At 38.1% G+C, this 21271-nt stretch overlaps 1 protein-coding gene across 2 annotated transcripts in view; it reads right to left on the reverse strand.

Moving 5' to 3' along the window:
• The window catches only part of TNKS2 (tankyrase 2), a 69025-nt gene that overhangs the window by 42540 nt on the left and 5214 nt on the right, over nt 1-21271 (reverse strand). For both annotated transcript variants that reach the window (XR_006603276.1, XM_045069017.1), the window contains exons 2-7: nt 11845-12069; nt 9615-9710; nt 5063-5099; nt 4817-4892; nt 4356-4450; nt 2666-2732 (exon numbers count right to left, since the gene is read on the reverse strand). Coding sequence is in view for 1 of the 2 variants with exons in the window: in XM_045069017.1 (XP_044924952.1) it covers nt 2666-2732; nt 4356-4450; nt 4817-4892; nt 5063-5099; nt 9615-9710; nt 11845-12069 (596 nt within the window). In the remaining variant the exon portion in view is untranslated. The remainder of the gene's footprint in view (nt 1-2665; nt 2733-4355; nt 4451-4816; nt 4893-5062; nt 5100-9614; nt 9711-11844; nt 12070-21271) is intronic.

Here is a 21271-nt window from a genome sequence, read left to right on the forward strand (position 1 = left end):
GATAATCCATGCCCCCACTCTGACTGTTAGCACCATTTATTAGATTTATATGCTCTTGAACTTTACAAAAATAGAATAACTCAGTATGTACTTTTGTGTCTACCTTCATTCACATACAATGTTTCTGAGTTTCCATTCATGTTGTTGTATCAATACTTTTTATTGCTGAGCAGCATTCCATTATATTGATGGACCATAACTTACTTATCCACCATCCTCTTGATGGGCATTTGGACTATTGCTAATTTTTTACTATTCTATTTACTATCATTTACTATTTTACTATTTACTAATAAGGTGTTATGAACATTCATCCATAAGTCTCTTTATGGATACATGCTATGTCCCTAGGAATGGAATTGCTGGATGGATGATACAGGTTTACTTTTTTATTAGAAACTGACAAATAGTCTTTTTTTTTTTAAGATTTTATTTATTTATTTGACAGAGAAAGATCATAAGCAGGCAGAGAGGCAGGCAGCAGAGAGAGAGTGGGAAGCAGGCTCTCTGCTGAGAAGAGAGCCCGGCGTGGGGCTCGATCCTAGGACCCTGAGATCATGACCTGAGCTGAAGGCAGAGGCTTAACCCACTGAGCCACCCAGGTGCCCCGACAAATAGTCCTCTAAAGTGGCTTTATTATTATTATTTTTAAAAAGTGGCTCTATTATTTTTGCACTGCCATCAGCAATATTTGAGTTCTACTGTTCTCCCATCCTTGTTAATACTTGGTATTGTCAGTCTTTTTAATTTTAGCCATTTCCAGGTACTGGAGTTGGACAGACCACAAAAGTCATTCTAATTTAATCTCTCATCTCTCATAATCCCTTCCCAAAGCATTCCTGCAGATGGGAAATGAGCTACTCAATCTTTCAGTACTTTCAATGATGGGAAACTAATTCTCAACTAACATGACTTTTCATAATTACTAGATTAACTTGTCTTATTATGAATTCTCTTCTACATTAAGTTAAATATATATTTAAAAAAATATTTTATTTATTTATTTGACAGAGATCACAAGTAGGCAGAGAGGCAGGCGGGGCGAGGGGAAGCAGGCTCTCTGCTGAGCAGAGCGCCTGATGCGGGGCTTGGTCCCAGGACTCTGAGATCATGACCTGAGGGGAAGGCAGAGGCTTAACCCACTGAGCCACCCAGGTGCCCCTAAATATGTATTTTAAACTTCGATCTACTGCTCTTCTTTGGAGCAAAAGAGATCAATATTCTTGGCAATACTTGAAAGCAACTTTTATGTTTTTCTTTTTGAGTTTTAACACCTTCAGCTCCTTCACTCATTTTTTTCATCAGATGGTTTCTAGATTTCCTTTTACTCTCATGGCCCTCAGCTAAATATACTTCAGTTTCAAAGCTCCATTAAAGAAATTATTGAGTGCCTAGAATAACAGTCTCCATGTAGTCTGACTGAGAAAAGTATACTGCATCTGTTGTTACATTTGCTTTTGACACTATACTTCTACTACTAGCATAAAATCATGTTAGCTTTCTAAGCAAGCACATCACAATTTCTACATTGTCCAGGTCATAAAAAGCAGTTAAGAGAATGTTTGCAGTTAAATGCCAGCTTCTGCTAGCCAACTGTTTAGCAAGGGTTGCCAAGTGACTTAGTGTTCCCTACACCTTCTGCCTGTATTCTGTATCTACTTGGCTAATCTAGACACTCCTCTGAGCTTCAGTGCTCTGGTAACTGTAACTTCACCTTAGCTAACCTCTTTACATATGACCTCTAGTCAGCCTGCCAAGCTTATTTATGGAACATCAGGTCTTAGGAAAACATTATTGTCTATAGGTCCCAATGCAATCTGCCTCATATTTCACTTTTACCTACAGTAATATTCCAAATGTTCTGTTGAATTCAAGAATCGGTTTTACAGTAAGAAAAGCATTACTGCTGCAGATGTGTAATGTTGCAGCCTATACATTTAAGAAGGCCTACGGGATACTCAGAGTATCTAATCTTTAAAGTTGTTTCTGTGGGGAAGTATCCTGTGGTAGTACATGCCAAAATCAAGCATGGAGGCATTGAGAACAAATATCCTACCATGATGGCTGCTGCTAGAATGAGGACAAGTATTAAAAGGGGCAGAATGGTACAGAGTAAGAGGTGCCTAAGGAATGTGGTCAAATACATGTATAGGGACTGGGGGACAAAAGGAAATAGCTATGGGTAACATCCTTCTATCTCCTTTGAAGAATATGTAGTTAAAAATAGAAGTATTTTTAACTAACAGGGAGCAGAAAAAAGTTTGTTTTCAGTCCTGGGAAGTTGCTGGTTAAACAAGAGCCTCCCAGCATCCTGGGGGAAGTGCAGCTGACCAAATGAGCCTGCTGCAACCTAATATCTGAATCACTACAAACTGCTTCCTGATATTTTCAAGAATTTTAAAACTTCACTGTTAGCCACAAATTACAGATTCATTTAAAGTGGTATTCACAAGATGACAGTGCTATTTTTATACGTAAAATCTTAAGGTATCTTAAAAATCTCAAAGCAGTTGAATGTTGACCCATCAATCACCTACATCTTAGAACGATTATACATTCTCCTCTATACCCTCCAAGCATTAAAAACAGTCAATAGGTATATGATATATTTCAATATATTTCAAGAGATTTTATATAATTCTGAGAAAAATAGAAGAGAACTAACCTTGACCAGAAGCTCAGTTACTTCATAATGACCATAAGAACAGGCATTGTGTAAGGGTACCAGATCACTACAATATGAGGGAGGGGGTGGGGAGGAGGTGAGAAGAAGCTTACATTATTATAGATTCCCTACAGGTTTAGTTCATTTAATTTTAATTAACTTTAAATTTACACTGAGATTTACATAATAAGTGGCTTTTGTGATCCTCTAGTAGAAATGCACAAAATTTAACAGTTCTAAAAATTCTAACTTCCACATCTCTTCCACATCCACCTTTTTTTTCTCCAAGGCTAATGCCATGCCTTTATTATTTTTTCCTGTACTATTCAAACAACCCTTATTTCAATTTCTCTTCCAAACTGTAGCCAGATTTTTCTAAAAGTAAATCTGATGTAGAATTTTTTTTTTTAAGAGGGGGAGACAGACAGAGGGTGAGGGGCAGGAAAAAAATCTCAAGCAGACTCCAATGCCTAGTGTAGAGCCCCATGTGGGGCTTGATCCCACGAGTGTGAGCCAAAATCAAGAGTTGGGACACTTAACCGACTGAACCACCCAGGTGCCCCTATTGTAGTTACTCCTTGTTTTAATGTCCTTCACTGATTCTTTCTTGCTTCTGAAAACTGGTTCCAACTGCTTAGCTTGGCATGCAATGGTATGACCCTCTGGAGCCTTACTCTTCAATAATGGTATGTTCAACCACATGTAGCTCCTATGCCTCTGGGCATACAGATTTCCCTCCCTCCTGGCTTGCTTCTACAATCTCTTCGTAACTCACTAGGTATCAGTCAATCAGCTTCAGAAACTGAAATGTAGTTATCTTTTTATTCCTCTTTCTCTCCTCACATCCAGTCAACAAATCTTACCATTCTTACACTATAATATCTTTTACACCTGTGTCTTCATTTCCATTCCTCTGCAACATTATATATCTTCATTATGCCTGAACCCCTACAGTGATTACTCTCACCGCTCTTTGATCTCTGCTCCCTCTCTCCAAACTACCTTACACACTGCTGCCAGAATGTGTTCCCTAGAACTCCTCTTAAAAAAAAAAAAACTTTCTCCTGCTTAAGATCTTTCAATAGCTACTGTGGCTCATACTGTGAATCCCTCAGACTAGAATACCAAGTCTTCTAAAACCTGGTTCTTACCTACTTCTCCAATCCTAACCTTCATTCCTCCTGTGTAAACTGTCTGCTTCAGCCACACTGGTCTAGTCATTGTTTCTTAAATATGCTGTAATACCTGCTTTAGCACATCCCCTCACACAACTTCTCTTCCATGATGTTTCCTAAACTCTCTGCTTTCCTGAGCTGAGTCCAGGTCAAGTATCACCTCCTCCTGAAGGATTTTCTACCAGTACAGCCATCACTGAGAGTTTCCTCCTGGGAACTCCTACCCTACTATCTCTATTATCACCTCATATTTAGTAGAGAACTTATATTGTTAGGTATCTTTTCACACTTCCTAAAGTGTAGTTTAAGCTCTATGAGTTGTGGCTTTAAGGTTTTAAATTCTTTGTGTCCTCAGAACACAATTTTAATTCTCTGTGTCCTCAGAACAATCTGCATATTGTAAAAGCTCCATAATGTTTATGCTGCTTAGCAAGAGGCTTTTTGTAAGGTTACAGAGATGATTATAAAGACTGTAATATTTAAGATATCCTCATTTGTTTCCAATGCTTACTTACCCTTTATCTTTAGCATGGACATCAGCTCCATGTTGAAGTAATAGCTGTACAATTTTTACTCTGTTGTATCCTGCTGCCAAATGCAATGGAGTTGACTGAAATATTAATCAGACAAATGAATGAAATTACAATAACAGCTTAAAAAAACCCATATAATACCAGAAATTAAACAAACAAACAAACAAACAACCCGTTACATCTGCATACTTATCAACTGGTTTTACAAAATCCAACATATTTATGATGAAGGCACAGTATAGAAGTTTTTAGGTTCATTATTATAAATAGGAAGCAAACTAAATGTTTATTACCAATAAAGTTTTACTTAAGTTTAAGAATTAATCCAAATTACTGCTTATATGAAAGTATTAGCATTCTCATAAAAATATTTTAGTTTTTAGTAAGACAAATATATTTTCATGTTACCAGGAGGATGAACACAAGCTTAGTTGCAAAAGTACCTTTCTGCCATCACTTGCATGGCAGTTGACATTTAATGGTGTCAGTAGAGCCATCATTTTTTCTTCATTGCCACTCCTAGCACACACAAAAAAAGTGTTAGTAATTTATATTCTTCATCAGATCCTATCTGGAGACATAATATGAGATCAAACAAGAATTCATTCTCTCTTAAAAGTTTTGCTTGTTACTTAAAAAAATTAATGATAAAGTTATTTGTGATACTTATTTATAATACTAGTACACACCTGGCACTTTCCAAAAGTTCATCTTTCTTATATTCACCTGTGAATTCGGGGGAAAAATGAAAAAAAAAAAAAATTAATCACAAAAGCATTAACAGCTTCATGCATAAAGCTCCTCATGAACTATATTTAAAGTAGATAAATCTGGAAATAAGTTTCCAATGAACAGAAACTGAAACAGAATACCATGCAGTTTAAAAATATTTATATCAACAACATGGAATATATTTGTTATGAAAGTAAAAAAAATAAAGTGAGGGGGCTGGGTGCTTGGGTGGCTCAGTGGGTTAAGCCTCTGCCTCCGGCTCAGGTCATGGTGTCAGGATCTTGGGATCATCGAGTCCCGAGGCATGGACCCTGCTTCCCCTTCTCCCTGCCTGCCTCTCTGCCTACTTGTGATCTCTCGCTCTCTGTCAAATAAATAAATAAAATCTTTAAAGGAAAAAAAAAAAAAAGAAAGAAAACTCTAGTATTACATCATGAAGCTACATGAAAATAGTATGTTCCAAAAAGGAAAGCCAAGAAGAAAATATACCAAAATTTCAACAAAGTTTGTCTTAGGTAGTAGGTTACTGGTGAGCTTTTTCTTTCCTTTTTACTCCTCAAAATTTCTAAAACTGATATGTTATTTGTGCAATGGACAAAATGCACCCACAACTTCATTCCAAAGTAACACAAAACAAAATCCAATATGCCAACATCATAGAGATAACATAAGATAATCTATGGATTACCAACTGGACATAATCATTAATAATTTTATGAAGGCAGAAGCTTTTCCAACACTAAAACTATATTATAGTACTACTTTAAATATATACAAAAACAGGATTAAATATAAACTTTTTTTTTTAAGATTTTATTTATTACTTGACAGAGATGACAAGTAGGCAGAGAGGCAGGCAGAGAGAGAGGGGGAAGCAGGCTCCCTGCTGAGCAGAGGGCCTGATGCGAGGCTCTATGCCAGAACCCAAGGTCCATGACCTGAGCTGAACGCAGAGGCTTTAACCCACTGAGCCACCCAGGCCCCTCAAATATAAATTCTTTATGCCTATAGCTTCCCTACTTACAAATGCATACAAACAAAACTCTAAAATAAATACAACTTAAATTAACATAATTTAATATAACGGAAGTGTATTGATTTGCTGAAATAAAATACAAACTGATGTTCACAATAAAAATATATACTGACTGCTAATGCAAGGATTCTTTGAGCCCCAAGATTTTTTTTTTTAATTTTTTATTTTTTATAAACATATATTTTTATCCCCAGGGGTACAGGTCTGTGAATCACCAGGTTTATACACTTCACAGCACTCACCAAAGCACATACCCTCCCCAATGTCCATAATCCCACCCCCTTCTCCCAAACCCCCTCCCCCCAGCAACCCTCAGTTTGTTTTGTGAGATTAAGAGTCACTTATGGTTTGTCTCCCTCCCAATCCCATCTTGTTTCATTGATTCTTCTCCTACCCACTTAAGCCCCCATGTTGCATCACCACTTCCTCATATCAGGGAGATCATATGATAGTTGTCTTTCTCTGCTTGACTTATTTCGCTAAGCATGATACGCTCTAGTTCCATCCATGTTGTCGCAAATGGCAAGATTTCATTTCTTTTGATGGCTGCATAGTATTCCATTGTGTATATGAGCCCCAAGATTTTTTAAAAAGAGAAAAGCAGGCAATAGCATGGAAAAGTGAAGGGGGAAATGGAAGTGATCGTTACAGTAACAGCTTGCTTTTCTAGAGCCTCTTTGGGGTACTGGACTAAATTTTGCTGGTAATACCGGAAGAAGTATCACAAAGTCCAAGCACACGAGCTCATAGCAGAACCCCTCAGGCTCTTGACTATTAGATCAGATGTGATTCTAATGGTGCTCACACAGGTTAAGAATCCAGAAAATAATATGGCAGAGTTTTTCAAGAGGAAACACTCTGATGAAGTATCCATGTGAAATGGATACTACCACTCAAAAAAGCTTGACAGTTTAAAATGAACCTAGGGTGCCTGGGTAGATCAGTTAAGCATCTGCCTTCAGCTCAGATCATGATTCCAGCATCCTAGGATTAGGTCCCATATTGGGCTCCCTGCTAGGCCGGAAGCCTGCTTCTCCTTCTCCCACTCCCCCTGCTTGTGTTCCCCCTCTGTGTCTCTGTCAAATAAATAAGTAAAATATTTAAAAGAAAATAGAATAAAATGAATCTAGAGACTAAGCCTTATACATGTTAAAAGGTTCCAAAGACATGAATATGTTAAGAGAAAATAGTCCTTCTCCCACTCCCCCTGCTTGTGTTCCCCCTCTGTGTCTCTGTCAAATAAATAAGTAAAATATTTAAAAGAAAATAGAATAAAATGAATCTAGAGACTAAGCCTTATACATGTTAAAAGGTTCCAAAGACATGAATATGTTAAGAGAAAATAGTAACTGACATTCTTCAAGGTACTGAAATTGGTATGACCAGAATCCTCTGCTTTAGAAAAGACAACAGAGCTTTTTGAAAGGTTTTCTTTAAAAAAAAAAAAAAAGAAAGAAAAAAGAAAAAGGGTACATTAAAAAAATGCATATAAAGGGGGTAAAACATGTTACCTGGAAAAGTCAGGGACATTTATTTAATTTTTTTAGATTTTAAAATATCTTACTTTTTTTAAATATCTTACTTCTTAAAAACTGACAGCCTATATAGAATCTTATCATAAAACCATATACATTACAAAAATTTTTTTATCAGAACAACTTCAATGTCTAGAAAAGTAGCATTTTTAGGCAGTTCCAGCTTGCAAATACAAATTCTCTGATTTCAAAAGATGTTTCATAAACCTGGTTTATAAAATTATAAACTGGTCAATAAAATTAATTTCTGAGATTTCAAATATTTTAAGCTATTTCATTTTTTTTAAGTTTTTATTTTAATCACCAGGTGCTCATCACAAGTGCACTCCTTAATCCGCATCACCTGTTCCACCCATCCTCCCACCCGCCTTCCCGTTGGTAACCATAGGTCTCTTCTTTAGTTAAGAGTCTATTTCTTGGGGCGCCTGGGTGGCTTAGTGGGTTAAAGCTCTGCCTTCGGCTCGGGTCATGATCCCAGGGTCCTGGGATCGAGCCCCACGTTGGGCTCTCTGCTCGGTAGGGAGCCTGCTTCCTTCTCTCTGCCTGCCCCTCTGCCTACTTGTGATCTCTGTCAAATAAAGAAATAAAATCTTAAAAAAAAAAAAGAGTCTATTTCTTGGTTTCCCCTTTTTTTCTCTCTGCTTATTTTTTTTGTTGTTTCTTAAATTCTTTACAAGAGTGAAATCACATGGTACTTGTCTTTCTCTGACTTATTTCACTTAGCATTATACTCTAGCCCCATCCATGTTGTTGCAAATGGCAAGAATTCATTCTGTTTTATCGCTGAGTAATAGTCCATTCTGTATATACACCACATCTTTTTTATCCATTTATCTATGGATGGACACTTGGGCTGCCTCTATACCTTGGCTCTTGTAAATAATGCTGCTATAAACATCAGGGTGCATGTGTCCCTCTGAGTGTTTCTGTATTTTTTGAGTAGTACCCAGTAGTGCAATTGCTGGATCGCTTGGGTAGTTCTATTTTTAACTTTTTAAGGAAACTCCATGTTGTTTTCCATAGTGCCTGCACCGATTTGCATTCCCACCAACAGTGCACAAGGGTTCCTTTTTCTCTCCATCCCCACCAACACCTATTGTTTCTTACGTTGTTGATTTTTAGCCATTCTGACAGCTGTAAATGATGTTGAGTATTTTTTTTTTTAAGAGAGAGAATATGTGCATTTGTGTGCACAGGAGTGGGGTGGGGAGGGGCAGAGGGAAAGACAGAGACAGAATCCATCCTGGGCATGGAGCCTGATGCAGGGCTTGATCTCATGACCCTGAGACCATAACCTGAACTGAAATCAGGAGTTAGAGGCTAACTGACTGAGCCACTCAGGTGCCCCAACATTGAGCATCTTTTCATGTGTCTGCTGGCCAACTGTCTATCTTTTTGGAGAAATGTCTATGCATGTCTTCTGCCCATTCTTAATTGGATTATTTGTTTTTTGGGTGTTGATTTTTCTAAGTTCTTTATATATTTTGGATATTAATCCTTTATTAGAGATGTTATTTACAAATATCTTTTCCCATTCTGTAAGGTGCCTTTTAGTTTTGTTGACTGTTTCCTTCTCTGTGCAAAGGCGTTTTATTTTGATGTAGCCCCAATTGTTTATTTTTGCTTGGAAAAGTCAGGGACATTTAAAACCTGTCCTGAATACATGATAGTAACACGCAATTATCTATTACCCCAGAACGAAATACAACAGGAAGCACAAATTTAAACACCAATTTAAAAAGAAAAAAGACAAGCTTTTACTTTTCTTAGGTAATAATCAAACACCAATTATCCAGATGTAGAAAAGATTATCAACTGAACTGACAGTATTTTGAAAATCTAATTAAAGTCATTAACTGGAGGAAACAGACCATCTACCTAGGAGGCTCAATTCTTTATACTCTTCCCAGAATACCCAAAGGGAGTACATAGACTTACCGGTCAGCACTGCTTTGGCAGACGGGTCTGCTAAATCTAATGCTGTCCTTCCATCTGTATTCCGGATGGTTGGCTCAGCTCCATGCTGTAAGAGCACTGCAACAACACAGCGACACTACCTTTCAAAATGGTAATCATGACAATCAGATGTTCTCAAAATTCTGGTCCGAAGTCTTTGAGTTATTTAAAGACCTTCCATATCCTGATGGCATGCTAAATGTTCTATTTTAAAGATAAGACTGTATAAAATATTGCATTATTTAATGTATAAGATACATTAAATAAATGTCCCCTAAGCTCAATGTCAGGTTTCCTTTGCTTTGTGACTAAGGACAGATAAGAGTATAAATAAAAGGCTAATTTGCTTGAAAGCTTGTTCTCTAATTCCAAATGAATGGACTGCTCATGGTAGACTGTCCTATCGTAACAAAATGGAATTTCTAAAGCTATGTATAGTCCAGGAATAGGGATCTGTGGAATTAGAAATGAAAAATAAAATCACATGGATAAATTCTTTAAAAAAGAAAAAAATGCCCTCTGTAGGGTTAACAAACCCCAAATCAAAACCATTTCATCACATCCTAAAACATACACAAAAAAGGCTCGTGCTATACTGTGTTGTTATTTGTCATATAAAGATATTCTAGCACACTCTATAAGTAAGGTGCTGAGGAAAGACAGGCAAACACATGCAGAAAGGGGAGCTACCTCCCATTCTTTGACACAGTTATATTCATTCCACTCTACTACTCCCTGTAACAATGCTGGCCAATAGAAATAAAATCAAGTCACACATGTAATTTAGAATTTTCTAGTAGCCACATTAAAAAAAATAATAAAAAGAAACAGGTTAAATTATTTTAAACACATTTTATTTAACCCAATACCCAAAGTACCATTTCAGTATTTTATTTATACTGTGATCAATATAAAATTGAGACTTTTGCATTGCTGTTTTTCCAAAGTCAATCTCTGAAAACTGGTATGTAAAAAGTGTATCTAAACTCAAATCAGCCATATTACAAGTCCTCAGCTACCATACTGGACAGTGGAGACCTATAACTGTATTTGGAAAACCCTACATTATTAAAGCTGATTATTTGTATCTCTGAGACTCAGGAACTAGAAAAGGACTATGAGCAGAGAGAGTAGCAACTTAGATAACACACAGGAGAGGAGAACTGGGCAGAGATTACTGGGTAATGTGTTTTGTATCTTTATAAATGACCTAACTTGAACTAACCTAACCAGTATAAATAGTGATTTGGGGCTTTGTGATGAAGGGAGAACAGTCAGTCCAGCTTAGAGCACCTGGGCTTTTCCTAGTACACAGGTTGGTTTTCTATCTGTCTCCAACATTTCAACTGGCCCTGTTTTGCATCAGGAAACAGAGCTAAGGTAAGCAGAGTCCAAAATCCCTGACTGGAAGGCTCAGAAAAGTTAATACCAGATTAACGAAAACTCTCAAATAAGCAACCTTTTCAATGATAATTTTGTGATCAGCCTGTCAGGCAAATCCTCTATCATTTGTTAAAGCATTCTAAATGACTGATAATTTGTCCTTCAAATGTTTCTGTACTTATCCTGCCATTTTTATTCTACAACAACCCTACTTCATGCCCTCATCATTTGTCATCTGGGTTATTCTACAGCTTCCCAGCTGGTCTCTCTGATGCCTTCTATTCAACCTAACCCCCTTCAGATCATTCTTCTGAAAATAAGTACACTTCATGAGACTGTTTCCTTAAAAGTCTTCAAAAGTCTTCAATGATTCCACACTACCTACATAACAAGAACAAGTTCCCTAACCTGGAATTCAAAGCTCTATTCAAAGATAGAAGTCTATCTACCTTTTTCAATCTTTCTCCCATTACTTCCTGGAAAGACTCCAGGAAGGAGCAACCTGACTCTAACCAAGTCACAATACTCAGTTCCCTCTAACAATTCCTGTTCACTTCTACCATGACTTTACCTGGTTTTTCATGTGTCTTATTCTCCCAGGAGAATCTAAATGAGAACAGGAATTTTGTATTCTCTTCTTTAAAGAACTTAAGTTTAATACCATATAAAAACAGACACTCAGTAAATAATGGTTAGGTTAAATCACAAAGTGTTCTTTAGTATTTAAATTCAGCCTGGCAGAATTTGATCATATTAACAAATGAATTCAATTTAGACTCTGAATAGTTACAAACTGTTTCAGGAAGATTCAAAAAGTAAATAGTCTTACCAATGCAAACATCAATCTTTCCTTTAATTGCAGCTTCATGGAGGGGGGTATAATTCCAATTATCACGAGCATTTGGATCTGCACCGTGTCGCAAAAGGAGACTGACTACTTCAGCATGACCAAAAGAACATGCGTTATGAAGAGGAATAAGCCCTCCATCATCACGTGCTTGGACATTTGCACCATTCTGAAGCAAATATTCAACTACATCTTTCCGCCCAAAACCTAGAAGAAAGCAAATTATCCACATTTAAGTTTGCCAAAGAAAATATATCACTTAGTAATGATAAGTACTAGCTATGCTAAAATGTCTCTGGATGAAGAATAACAAAAGATTCAACAATTCAAAAAATAACTGATGGAAAGAAGATCTGGAATATATCACTAACTAATCTTAATGAGAAAGCCAAGGGCCCAACAGTTTAGGCAATACAGCTGATCCTCGAACAACATGGGTGTGAACTGCACAGATCCACTTATAAGCAGATTTTTTACAGTACTGTAAATGTTTTTTCTTCATTATTATTGTAAGAATACAGTATACAGGACATATAATATACAAAATATGTGTTACTCGACTGTTTATGTTATCAGTAAGACTTCTATGGTCAACAGTAGGGTGTTTGTGGTTAAATTTTGGGTAGTCAGAAGTTATATGCAGATTTCTGACTGCACAGGGGGTCAACACCCCAAACCTCATGTTCAGAGAACCTCATGTTTCAGAGAATGGTTTATGAAATAGGTGACTGAAAGCTCAATGTTCAAATGTTTTCCACTCTAGACTAGCATTTCTAATAGCAAATACAGAGTTCTGCATATTTAAAGTGCATACATTTTCAGATGTCCTAAGCATGTAACTCTTGCTATAGAATCCCTTACCCAAATCTATCTCATAAAATGGTTCCACTAAATTGGAGGACTAAGAGATAGCAACAAGGAATTCTGCTTACAGTTTGTATGTGTCTATGCATTGAAGATAAAAGTGATCCTTGGGAAAGGTGTGACATCAAAGGTGTCTTCAAAGGAGCCCCTAATTTGTCACATGCACCACACAAGCAACTTCTTTCTAGGTATGAGGCCTCCTTTGGAAAACCATGTACCACAGTTCTGCTCTAAGTGCTCCCATATCAAACAACAGAAAAAGTCCTACAACTCATTTTTACTGGTTTACAGCTTTAGTACCAAATGAATTCCAATCTCTTACCATTCTCGTTCCCGCATAAAAGCACTTAAAACTTTTCTACAGCTAAAAAAATGAAATGAAAAGAATTTCAGGCATATGTTAAAGCAGATACATGTGTGCTGAGAGAGAGAAAGCCCTTCTCACTCATCTAAAGTTTCACCCCAATATTCTTTTTTATTTGATGAGGATATTTTGAAAATTATTTTTATTAACATATAATGTATTATTTGCACCGGATCATCCCAGTATTCTTCAAACCACCAAGGCTGAAAATGGTTCTTCTAAGACCAGAATGTGAGCTGAATGAGAAAGCAGCAGTAGAATGCTTTTAAGGTGTATGCCTGGGGCTGGCCAAGTTGCAGCCGATGGAAGAATTAGATGGCTGTAAAGATTACCTGGATTCTATGTTTTGTTTTATTTATTTAAAAAGATATTTATTTATTTAACATAGGGAGATCACATGTAGGCAGAGAGGCAGGCAGACAGAGGGAGAAGCAGACTCCCTGCTGAGCAGATCATCCGATGCAGGGCTCAATCCCAGGACCCTGAGATATGGCAGAGGCTCAACCCACTGAGGCACCCAGGAACCCACTATGTTTTGTTTTAATACCGCTAGGCTCCATGTCACAAAGATGAGTATCTTTGTATCTCTGATTCTCCTTATTCTCAAAGAGCTCACAATTTAAGACAGGGAGAAACAAAAAGAGCTTAGAATTTCAATACAATATGACTGCCATACAGAGGCACATATAAAATGCTACAGAGTCCAAAGACAGAAATACCCAAATTGGGGGAAAGCAGAGAATAAGAAGGACTACCTAAGGAGATTCCAGCAAGGACATCTGAGCTGATGGGATACAGAAAAATTAAGGGGTCATTAGGAGAATGGGGCAAGGCAAGATGAGGGGAAGGATTAGAATAAGGGAAGAGCACTGCAGTCCAAGCAGTAGAGACCAAAGTACATAGAAGACCAAAAAGTACATAGAAGCATAAAAGAGCAAATCATTCCTAATAGGATACAGAATGCCAATTAGGCAGATGCCAGGTGAGGAAGAACCTTTTATATGCCATGCTAAGGCAGCATCTGGATTTTGTCCTATGGAGTAATAGAGAATAGTGATTTTTTAAATAAACATTTTATTTTTTTATTTGACAAGAGAGTTAGAGAGAGAGCACAAGTAAGCAGAGCATCAGGAAGAGGGGGAGAGAGAGAAGCAGGCTCTCTGCTGAGCAGGGAGCCTGATGTGGGGCTCGATCCCAGGACCCTGGAATCATGACCCGAGCTGAAGGCAGCCGCTTAACCAACTGAGCCACCTGGGCGCCCCGAGAATAGTGTTTTCAAAACTGTTTTCAGGCAGATTTTAATGAATCATTTTCTGTCCTTAAAAAAATTTGAGATATAAACTTAAATAAAGCATATTAGTTTCAGGCATGTAATATAATAATTCAGTATTTATATACATTGTCAAATGATCACAATAAGTCTAGTTAACATCCACCGACACACCTAATTACAAATTTTCTTGTGATGAGAACTCTTAAGATCTACTCTCAGCAACTTTCAAATATATGTGATTAACTATAGTCACCATACTCTACATTATATATTTTTTGTAATGGAAACTTGTATCTTTGGACCACCTGTACTCATGTACCCACCCTACTTCTCCTACTTCTCCCTCCCTTCTTCTACTCATCCCCTACTTCTGGCAACCACCAATCTGTTCTGTGAACTTGGGTTCTTTTGTTTTGTTTAGTAAGATTCCACATACAAGTGAAATCATACAGTACTTCTTTCTTTTACTTAGCATAACATACTCAAGGTCAATCCATGTCACAAATGGCAATATTTCACTCTTACGGTTAAATAATATTCTATTATAAATATATACATATACCACTTTTCCTTCATCCATCAATTGACACTTGGCTGCTTTAGGTCTTGACTATTGTAAATGACACTGCAATGAACAGGTGTGTGTGTTTATCTTTTTGAGCTAACAATTCCTAATGAAATCTTGTAAAATTCTAATATATACAGTGATCACTGAAAAAACACCCAATTCCTGGTATGTAACTGGCACTCACAGAGTTGCAACTTAACTGAATTCAGTGTAACAACACAATTCAGCTTGAATCCTCCTTCTTCAAAAGCCCTCACAAAGACCCAAAGGAAATTATCCCTGTATTACTGAGGCATCTCTTAGAAATAGTATGAAAAATACTGCTATATATTTTAAGTCATTACTGAAGGACAAACAAATACCTAGTAATGTTTAAGAACAACAATAAAGTGGCACCTGGGTGGCTCAGTGGGTTAAAGCCTCTGCCTTTGGCTTGGGTCATGATCCCAGGGTTCTGGGATCGAGTCCCACATCGGGCTCTCTGCTCAGTGGGGAGCCTGCTTCTCCCTCTCTCTCTCTGCCTGACTCTCTGCCTACTTGTGATCTGTGTCTGTCAAATAAATATATAAAATCTTAAAAAAAAAAAAAAAACACTGTTCTGAATCTTTCTTTACAAAAAAAAAAAAAAAATCTAGTAATATCCCAGAAACCAACTCCTATCAGTACCTATTTTATTTGTTGGAAGTATCATAATTTAACTATAGATCTTCCTCAACTTCTGATGGGTTTATAGCCTAATAAACCCATTAAAATTAAAATACTCTTAAGTCAAAAATACATTTAATACATCTGACCTACTAAACATCAATCACAGCTTAGCCTAGCCCACTTTAAATGGGCTCAGAACACTTATATATTAGTCTACAATTGGGCTAAATAATTTCACCCAAATCCTACATTGTAATATAGTGTTGGGTATCTCCTGCAATTTACTGGATACTGAACAGAAAAAGAGTAACATAACGATTGTACAGAATGGTTTTAAGTGAACTGGCTGTTCACCCTCATGACTGCACAGCTGACTGGAGCTACAGCTCAATGCCCCTGCCCAGCCTCATGAGTATCGTACCGCGTAGTGCCACCCCAGGAAAAGATCAAAATTCAAAATCTGAATGCATACCACTGTAAAATCATATAATCATAATCAAACCATCATCAGTAGAAGATCTGTAGTTCCTTTCTCATGGGTAGTTACTACTTTTTTTGCTACTGTACACAATATTGCCAGAAGTAACTAAAAAGAGAAAACTGATAGCATCTGGTGACTTCTTTAACTTGAGGACAGAGAAGGAATGGGGTGACTATCAGATCTCTGAGAAACAAAACAGCTTTTGTGAGTTAAGATGATTTAGTTTTGGAAATGCTTAGTGAGGTGTTTGTGGATCAAATACCAAGTAGAAGGTTCTGCAGATCTTGAACTCAGGAGCTAGAGCTATGAGCATCAGGATGACATTTCAAGCCATGCATGAAAATAAATGAGGCTGGCTACAAAGCACTAGTTTTCTATCTGTTTTGTTGAAAGAAGTGTACTTCTATCAAAGACCCATCACTTTTCATCTTGTACTTTAGTCCCTTCTTACCTTCTCAAGGTCTCTGTTCCCTCCCCACTCCCAACAACCTCTCCCTTTCTACTAGATGATTCTTGATAGTATGTAAATGTGTTCTACATCTTCTATTTTATGAAAAATATCCTCCCTAAACTCAAATTTCCATTTCTCTGCTCCCTTGCATAATCAAATCCCTAAAGGCTGTCACCAATTCTCTCTATTCACACTTCTTCCAAATCCAATCTGGCTTCTGCTTCTTTGTAACTGCTTTCATCAAGGTCATTTGAAATCTCTATGTTGCCAAATTCAAGGGCTATATGTGTGTCTTCATTTGATCATACCCCTCAACAACATTTGGCAACTAAGTACTCCCTTCCTTGCTGAAACACCCTCTCCAAAATTTCCATTTCATCACACACTCCTGGTTTTCCTATCTCATCCATTCATTTAACAAATCAGAGAGTATCTACTACATGACCTGACACTTTTTTTGGTGTCTGGGACATGCTAGTGAACAAGAGACCAAATCCCTGCCTTTGATGGGGGTAAATGAGCAATAAATGCAAAAAAAAAAAAAAAAAAAAAAGCTAGAAGGTCACAGGATAAAGAGCAGAGGAGAGATCACGGTGTGTGTACAGAGGTGGGTTATAAAGTTGAATAGGGAGGTCATCACAGGTGTTGTTGGGATGGTAACATTTGGTCGAAGACTTGAAAGACAGGTGGTTAGCCTTCCTGCCAACAGTATGGCCAGAGTGACTGAAGCTGAGTGAGAAAGCAGGAGCAAAGTAGGAGATGAGGTTAGAAGTAATGAGGGCCAGATACATAGGTTCAAGGACCACTCCAAGAATCTGGTGGCAATTGTCAGAATAACTAGTGGCAGATCCTGGATACTCTGAAGGTAGTAGGGCTGAAAAGGTGAGCGTGAGAGGAGTCATGGATGACATTAAAGTTTTTGGACTGAGGTAAAGGGGTGGAGCTGGCATCAGCTTAGATGGGAAGGCTGCAGACAAAATAGGTATGTGGCAAAAGAGGAGTTCAAGTCTGGGCAGTCCTATCTACCCAAGGCCATCTTGCCTCCTCCACCTAATTTCTAAATGTTTGCATTCCTCTGGACTCAGTTCTTTATCCATTTTTCCCTTCTTAGATGATCTCATCTACTCCTATGGCATTAAGTACCATTTAGATATACAGCTTCCGAATTTAAATCGCCAATCTAGCTAGACCTTTCACCTGAATTCCAGACAGTTTACTAGACATATCTCCACCTGGATATTTCAAAGCCATCTCAAACTCAACATGTTCCCAAACTTTTCTTCATTTCCAATGACCCTTGCTCTAGACCCAACCACTACTGTCTCCAGCTTGAACTATTTCAACAATCTAATTGGGCCTCACCACTTTTGTCCCCAGTGACCTTTTATTTATTTATTTGTTAAATATTTTATTTATTTATTTGACAGAGATCACAAGTAGGCAGAAAGGCAGGTAGGGAGAGAGGTGGAAGCAGGTTCCCCGCTGAGCAGAGAGCCCAATGCGGGGCTCGATCCCAGGACCCTGGGATCATGACCTGAGCTGAACGCAGAGGTTTTAACCCACTGAGCCACCCAGGTGCCCCCCCAGTGACCTTTTATTTTTATTTCATTTATTTACTTTTTTATGTATTTTTAAAAATTTTATTTTTTTATTTGACAGAGATCACAAGTAGTCAGAGGCAGGTAGGGAGAGAGGGGGAAGCAGGCTCCCCGCCGAGCAGAGAGCCCTCTGTGGGGCTTGATCCCAGGACCCTGGGATCCTGACCTGAGCTTAAAGCAAAGGCTTTAACCACTGAGCCACTGGCCCCCCAGTGACCTTTTAAAAACAACCATCATGGAGTGTCTGGGTGGCTCAGTTGGTTAAGAGTCTGACTTTTTTGATCTCAACTGAGCTCTTGATTTGAGTTCAGGCCCCAGGCTGCACCCAGGCTGGGTGTGGAGCCCACATAAAAGACAAAAAAGCCAAACAAAAAACAAACCCCCCCCCAAGCCCCCCACCAAAAACAGTCACCATTATTATTTACATTAGTTAAACCATGATATAATATGTACCAATATATTAACAATAATATAGTATTTCTTTAAAATAGTTCACTGGCTTCCCAGTGATACTCACAGAATAAAATTCAATCACTCTTACTGTGTCCTACAAGACCTGCTGCATGAACTAGCTCTTATCTACTTCTCTAACTTCATTTCATACTACTCTTCAGTTTCCAAATATGATCCAGCTTTCTTTCAGTTTATCAAGCATGCCAACGTTACATGCTGCCCTTCTGCTTGGACTGCTCTTCCCTTTTTCTTTGCATTTCTCACTACTTACTGCAGTCATCCCTCACTATACACTCTTTCTGACTAATTCAATAACTTTGTATCAAAAGGATTTCCTAGCCATCAAGGTCACTGAAACCTGTGTGAAGACTGACAGCAGAAACCAGTATCTTTTTATTATTTAATTAATTTATTAAAAAAATTTTTTTAAAGATATTATCTTATTTGACAGAGATCACAAGTAGACAGAGAGGCAGGCAGAGAGAAAGGGGGAAGCGGGCTCCCCAGTGAGCAGAGAGCCCGACTTGGGGCTCAATCCTAGGACCCTGAGATCATGACCCGAGCCGAAGGCAGAGGCTTAACCCACTGAGCCACCCAGGCATGCCCCCCAACAAATTATTATTTTTTAAAGATTTTATTTATTTGAGAGACCGAAAGAGAGAGAGAGAGAGAGAGAACGAGCAAGGGGAGGGGCAGAGGAAGAAACGAGCAAGGGGAGGGGCAGAGGAGGAAACAGGGGCTCCCTGAGCAGGGAGCCTGATAGGGGACTCAATTTCAGAACCCCAAGATCACGATCTGAGCCAAAGGCAGACTGAACAACCCAGGCATCCTTGAAATTGGCACTTTTATTTTATTTTATTTTATTTATTTATTTGAGAGAGAAAGAGCAAGAGAGGGCATGAGAAGGGGGAGGGTCAAAGGGAGAAGCAGACTCCCACTAAGCAGGGAGCCCAATGTGGGACTCAATCCTGGGACTCCAGGATCATGACCTGAGCGAAGGCGGTCACTTAACCAAACAGCCATCCAGGCGCCCAATATGGCATGTTTTTAAAGTTGCACTATAAAAAGACTACAGTATGTGAGGAGAGGTCATGTTGCTATCCTGAAAGAGATGAAGAGTCGGAGCTCTTGAAGGTCTGAAGCCACTTCTCTGCATGAAAATAATTATTTAGAGGGGGTCAGCAGGTAGCTATTTCAAATTTTCAAGTTTTTTATTGTTGGAAGTTTGGCAAAAGCTTTAGGTTTTTTAAAAAAGATTTTATTTATTTGAGAGAGAGTGAAAAGAGAGCACAAGAGGGAGAAGGAGACTCATTGCTGAACAAGGAGCCCAATGTGGGGCCCGATCTCAGGACCCTGACATGAGCTAAAGGCAGAAACTTAACCGAGTGAGCCACCCAGGCACCCAAAAACTTTAGATTTAAGATATTTCTCAAACTCTGAGGGATAATCCTTGATGAAATCCTCATTCTTTAGTGTCAAGAACAGTTCAAAGTCTTCTGGTAAGTACTCTTTAAAAAAAAAAGCTTTGCAGGATATATTCTGATCATGTTCTCACTGGCCAGGTAAAACATGAGAAGGCCTTAGAGTTAATGCCAATCTCTAAATCCTAAGGATCTCTTTACAAAGGTATTAGAAGCCTAAAGTTAGTAGTCATGGCTACTCAGCATACACTGCGGTCTATTTTATAATTATGGAACAGAACTCATCTTCAAATACTGCTCTACGTTTGAAAATACTGATGAAATCATACACTGAGTCTGAATTCACTAAAAAGCACTGACAGGAAAACAAAACAGGTGTATTTGGAAAATAAATCTGCTGATCAATAAACTGTGTCACTTAATGGTAGGTATTATGTCCTGTTCATTTCTATTCACTGGCCAAGGCCAGTAGCTGGCATATAGCAGGACTTGATAAACATCTGCTTAGTACATTGTTGGAGGAGTAATCAAATGACCCTCACAAGACTTTGCAGTTGCTAATATGTGACCATTAAGGAGTCTATTCAATTTTTTTGTCAAATTTCACTACTATGTCGTTGCCATCAGTTTCAGGACTATCGCTAACCATGACTATTGTTAACATCTTATTTTGCTACTATACTAAAACAGGATTTAATCTGAATGGCTTCCAAAGAGCAGGGGAAGTCACAACAGAAAAACCAATTTAGACTCTCAGAGAGTTTCACTGAAGGCCACCACCTCCCCTTTTTTTACAGTCCAAATGTGGGATAGGCCCCTGATATAAAATGTCCAATATGAAATGATAGTGATGTCCAGGCTGGTGTCACACAGGGCTTTGTCAGAAGGAAAAGTGCAGAAACAGAAAATGTCAAAACACTATGAGGCAGAGAAGGAGGTGGTCTGGGAGTTGGGAATGTGTAATTGAGAACAGCTTTGACTTATATAGCCAGGACTCTTACCAGTTTTTTCTGAGGGATGCTATTTTAAACCTCTCATTTACTGTTTAGTTTACCAAGATTCAGGAAAGTTATCCTCCGTATATATTTCTTTAGAATGAGGAATATAAATAACAAGGTTTTGCTCAGTGCAACTTGGGACAGATATAGGAGAAATCTGGAAAATAATGTCATGGCCTCTGGGTTATCAAATCCTGACAATCTGAGTGAAGAGTACTGAAACAAATACTCCAAACTAGTTATTATTGAAGTAAATCTCTAAGTCCCACAAGATCTGAAGAAAGAAGTGT

The sequence above is a fragment of the Mustela putorius genome, unplaced genomic scaffold, assembly GCF_011764305.1.
Source record: "Mustela putorius furo isolate JIRA1106 unplaced genomic scaffold, ASM1176430v1.1 tig00003909_pilon_pilon_pilon, whole genome shotgun sequence".
Classification (NCBI taxonomy): Eukaryota; Metazoa; Chordata; class Mammalia; order Carnivora; family Mustelidae; genus Mustela; species Mustela putorius.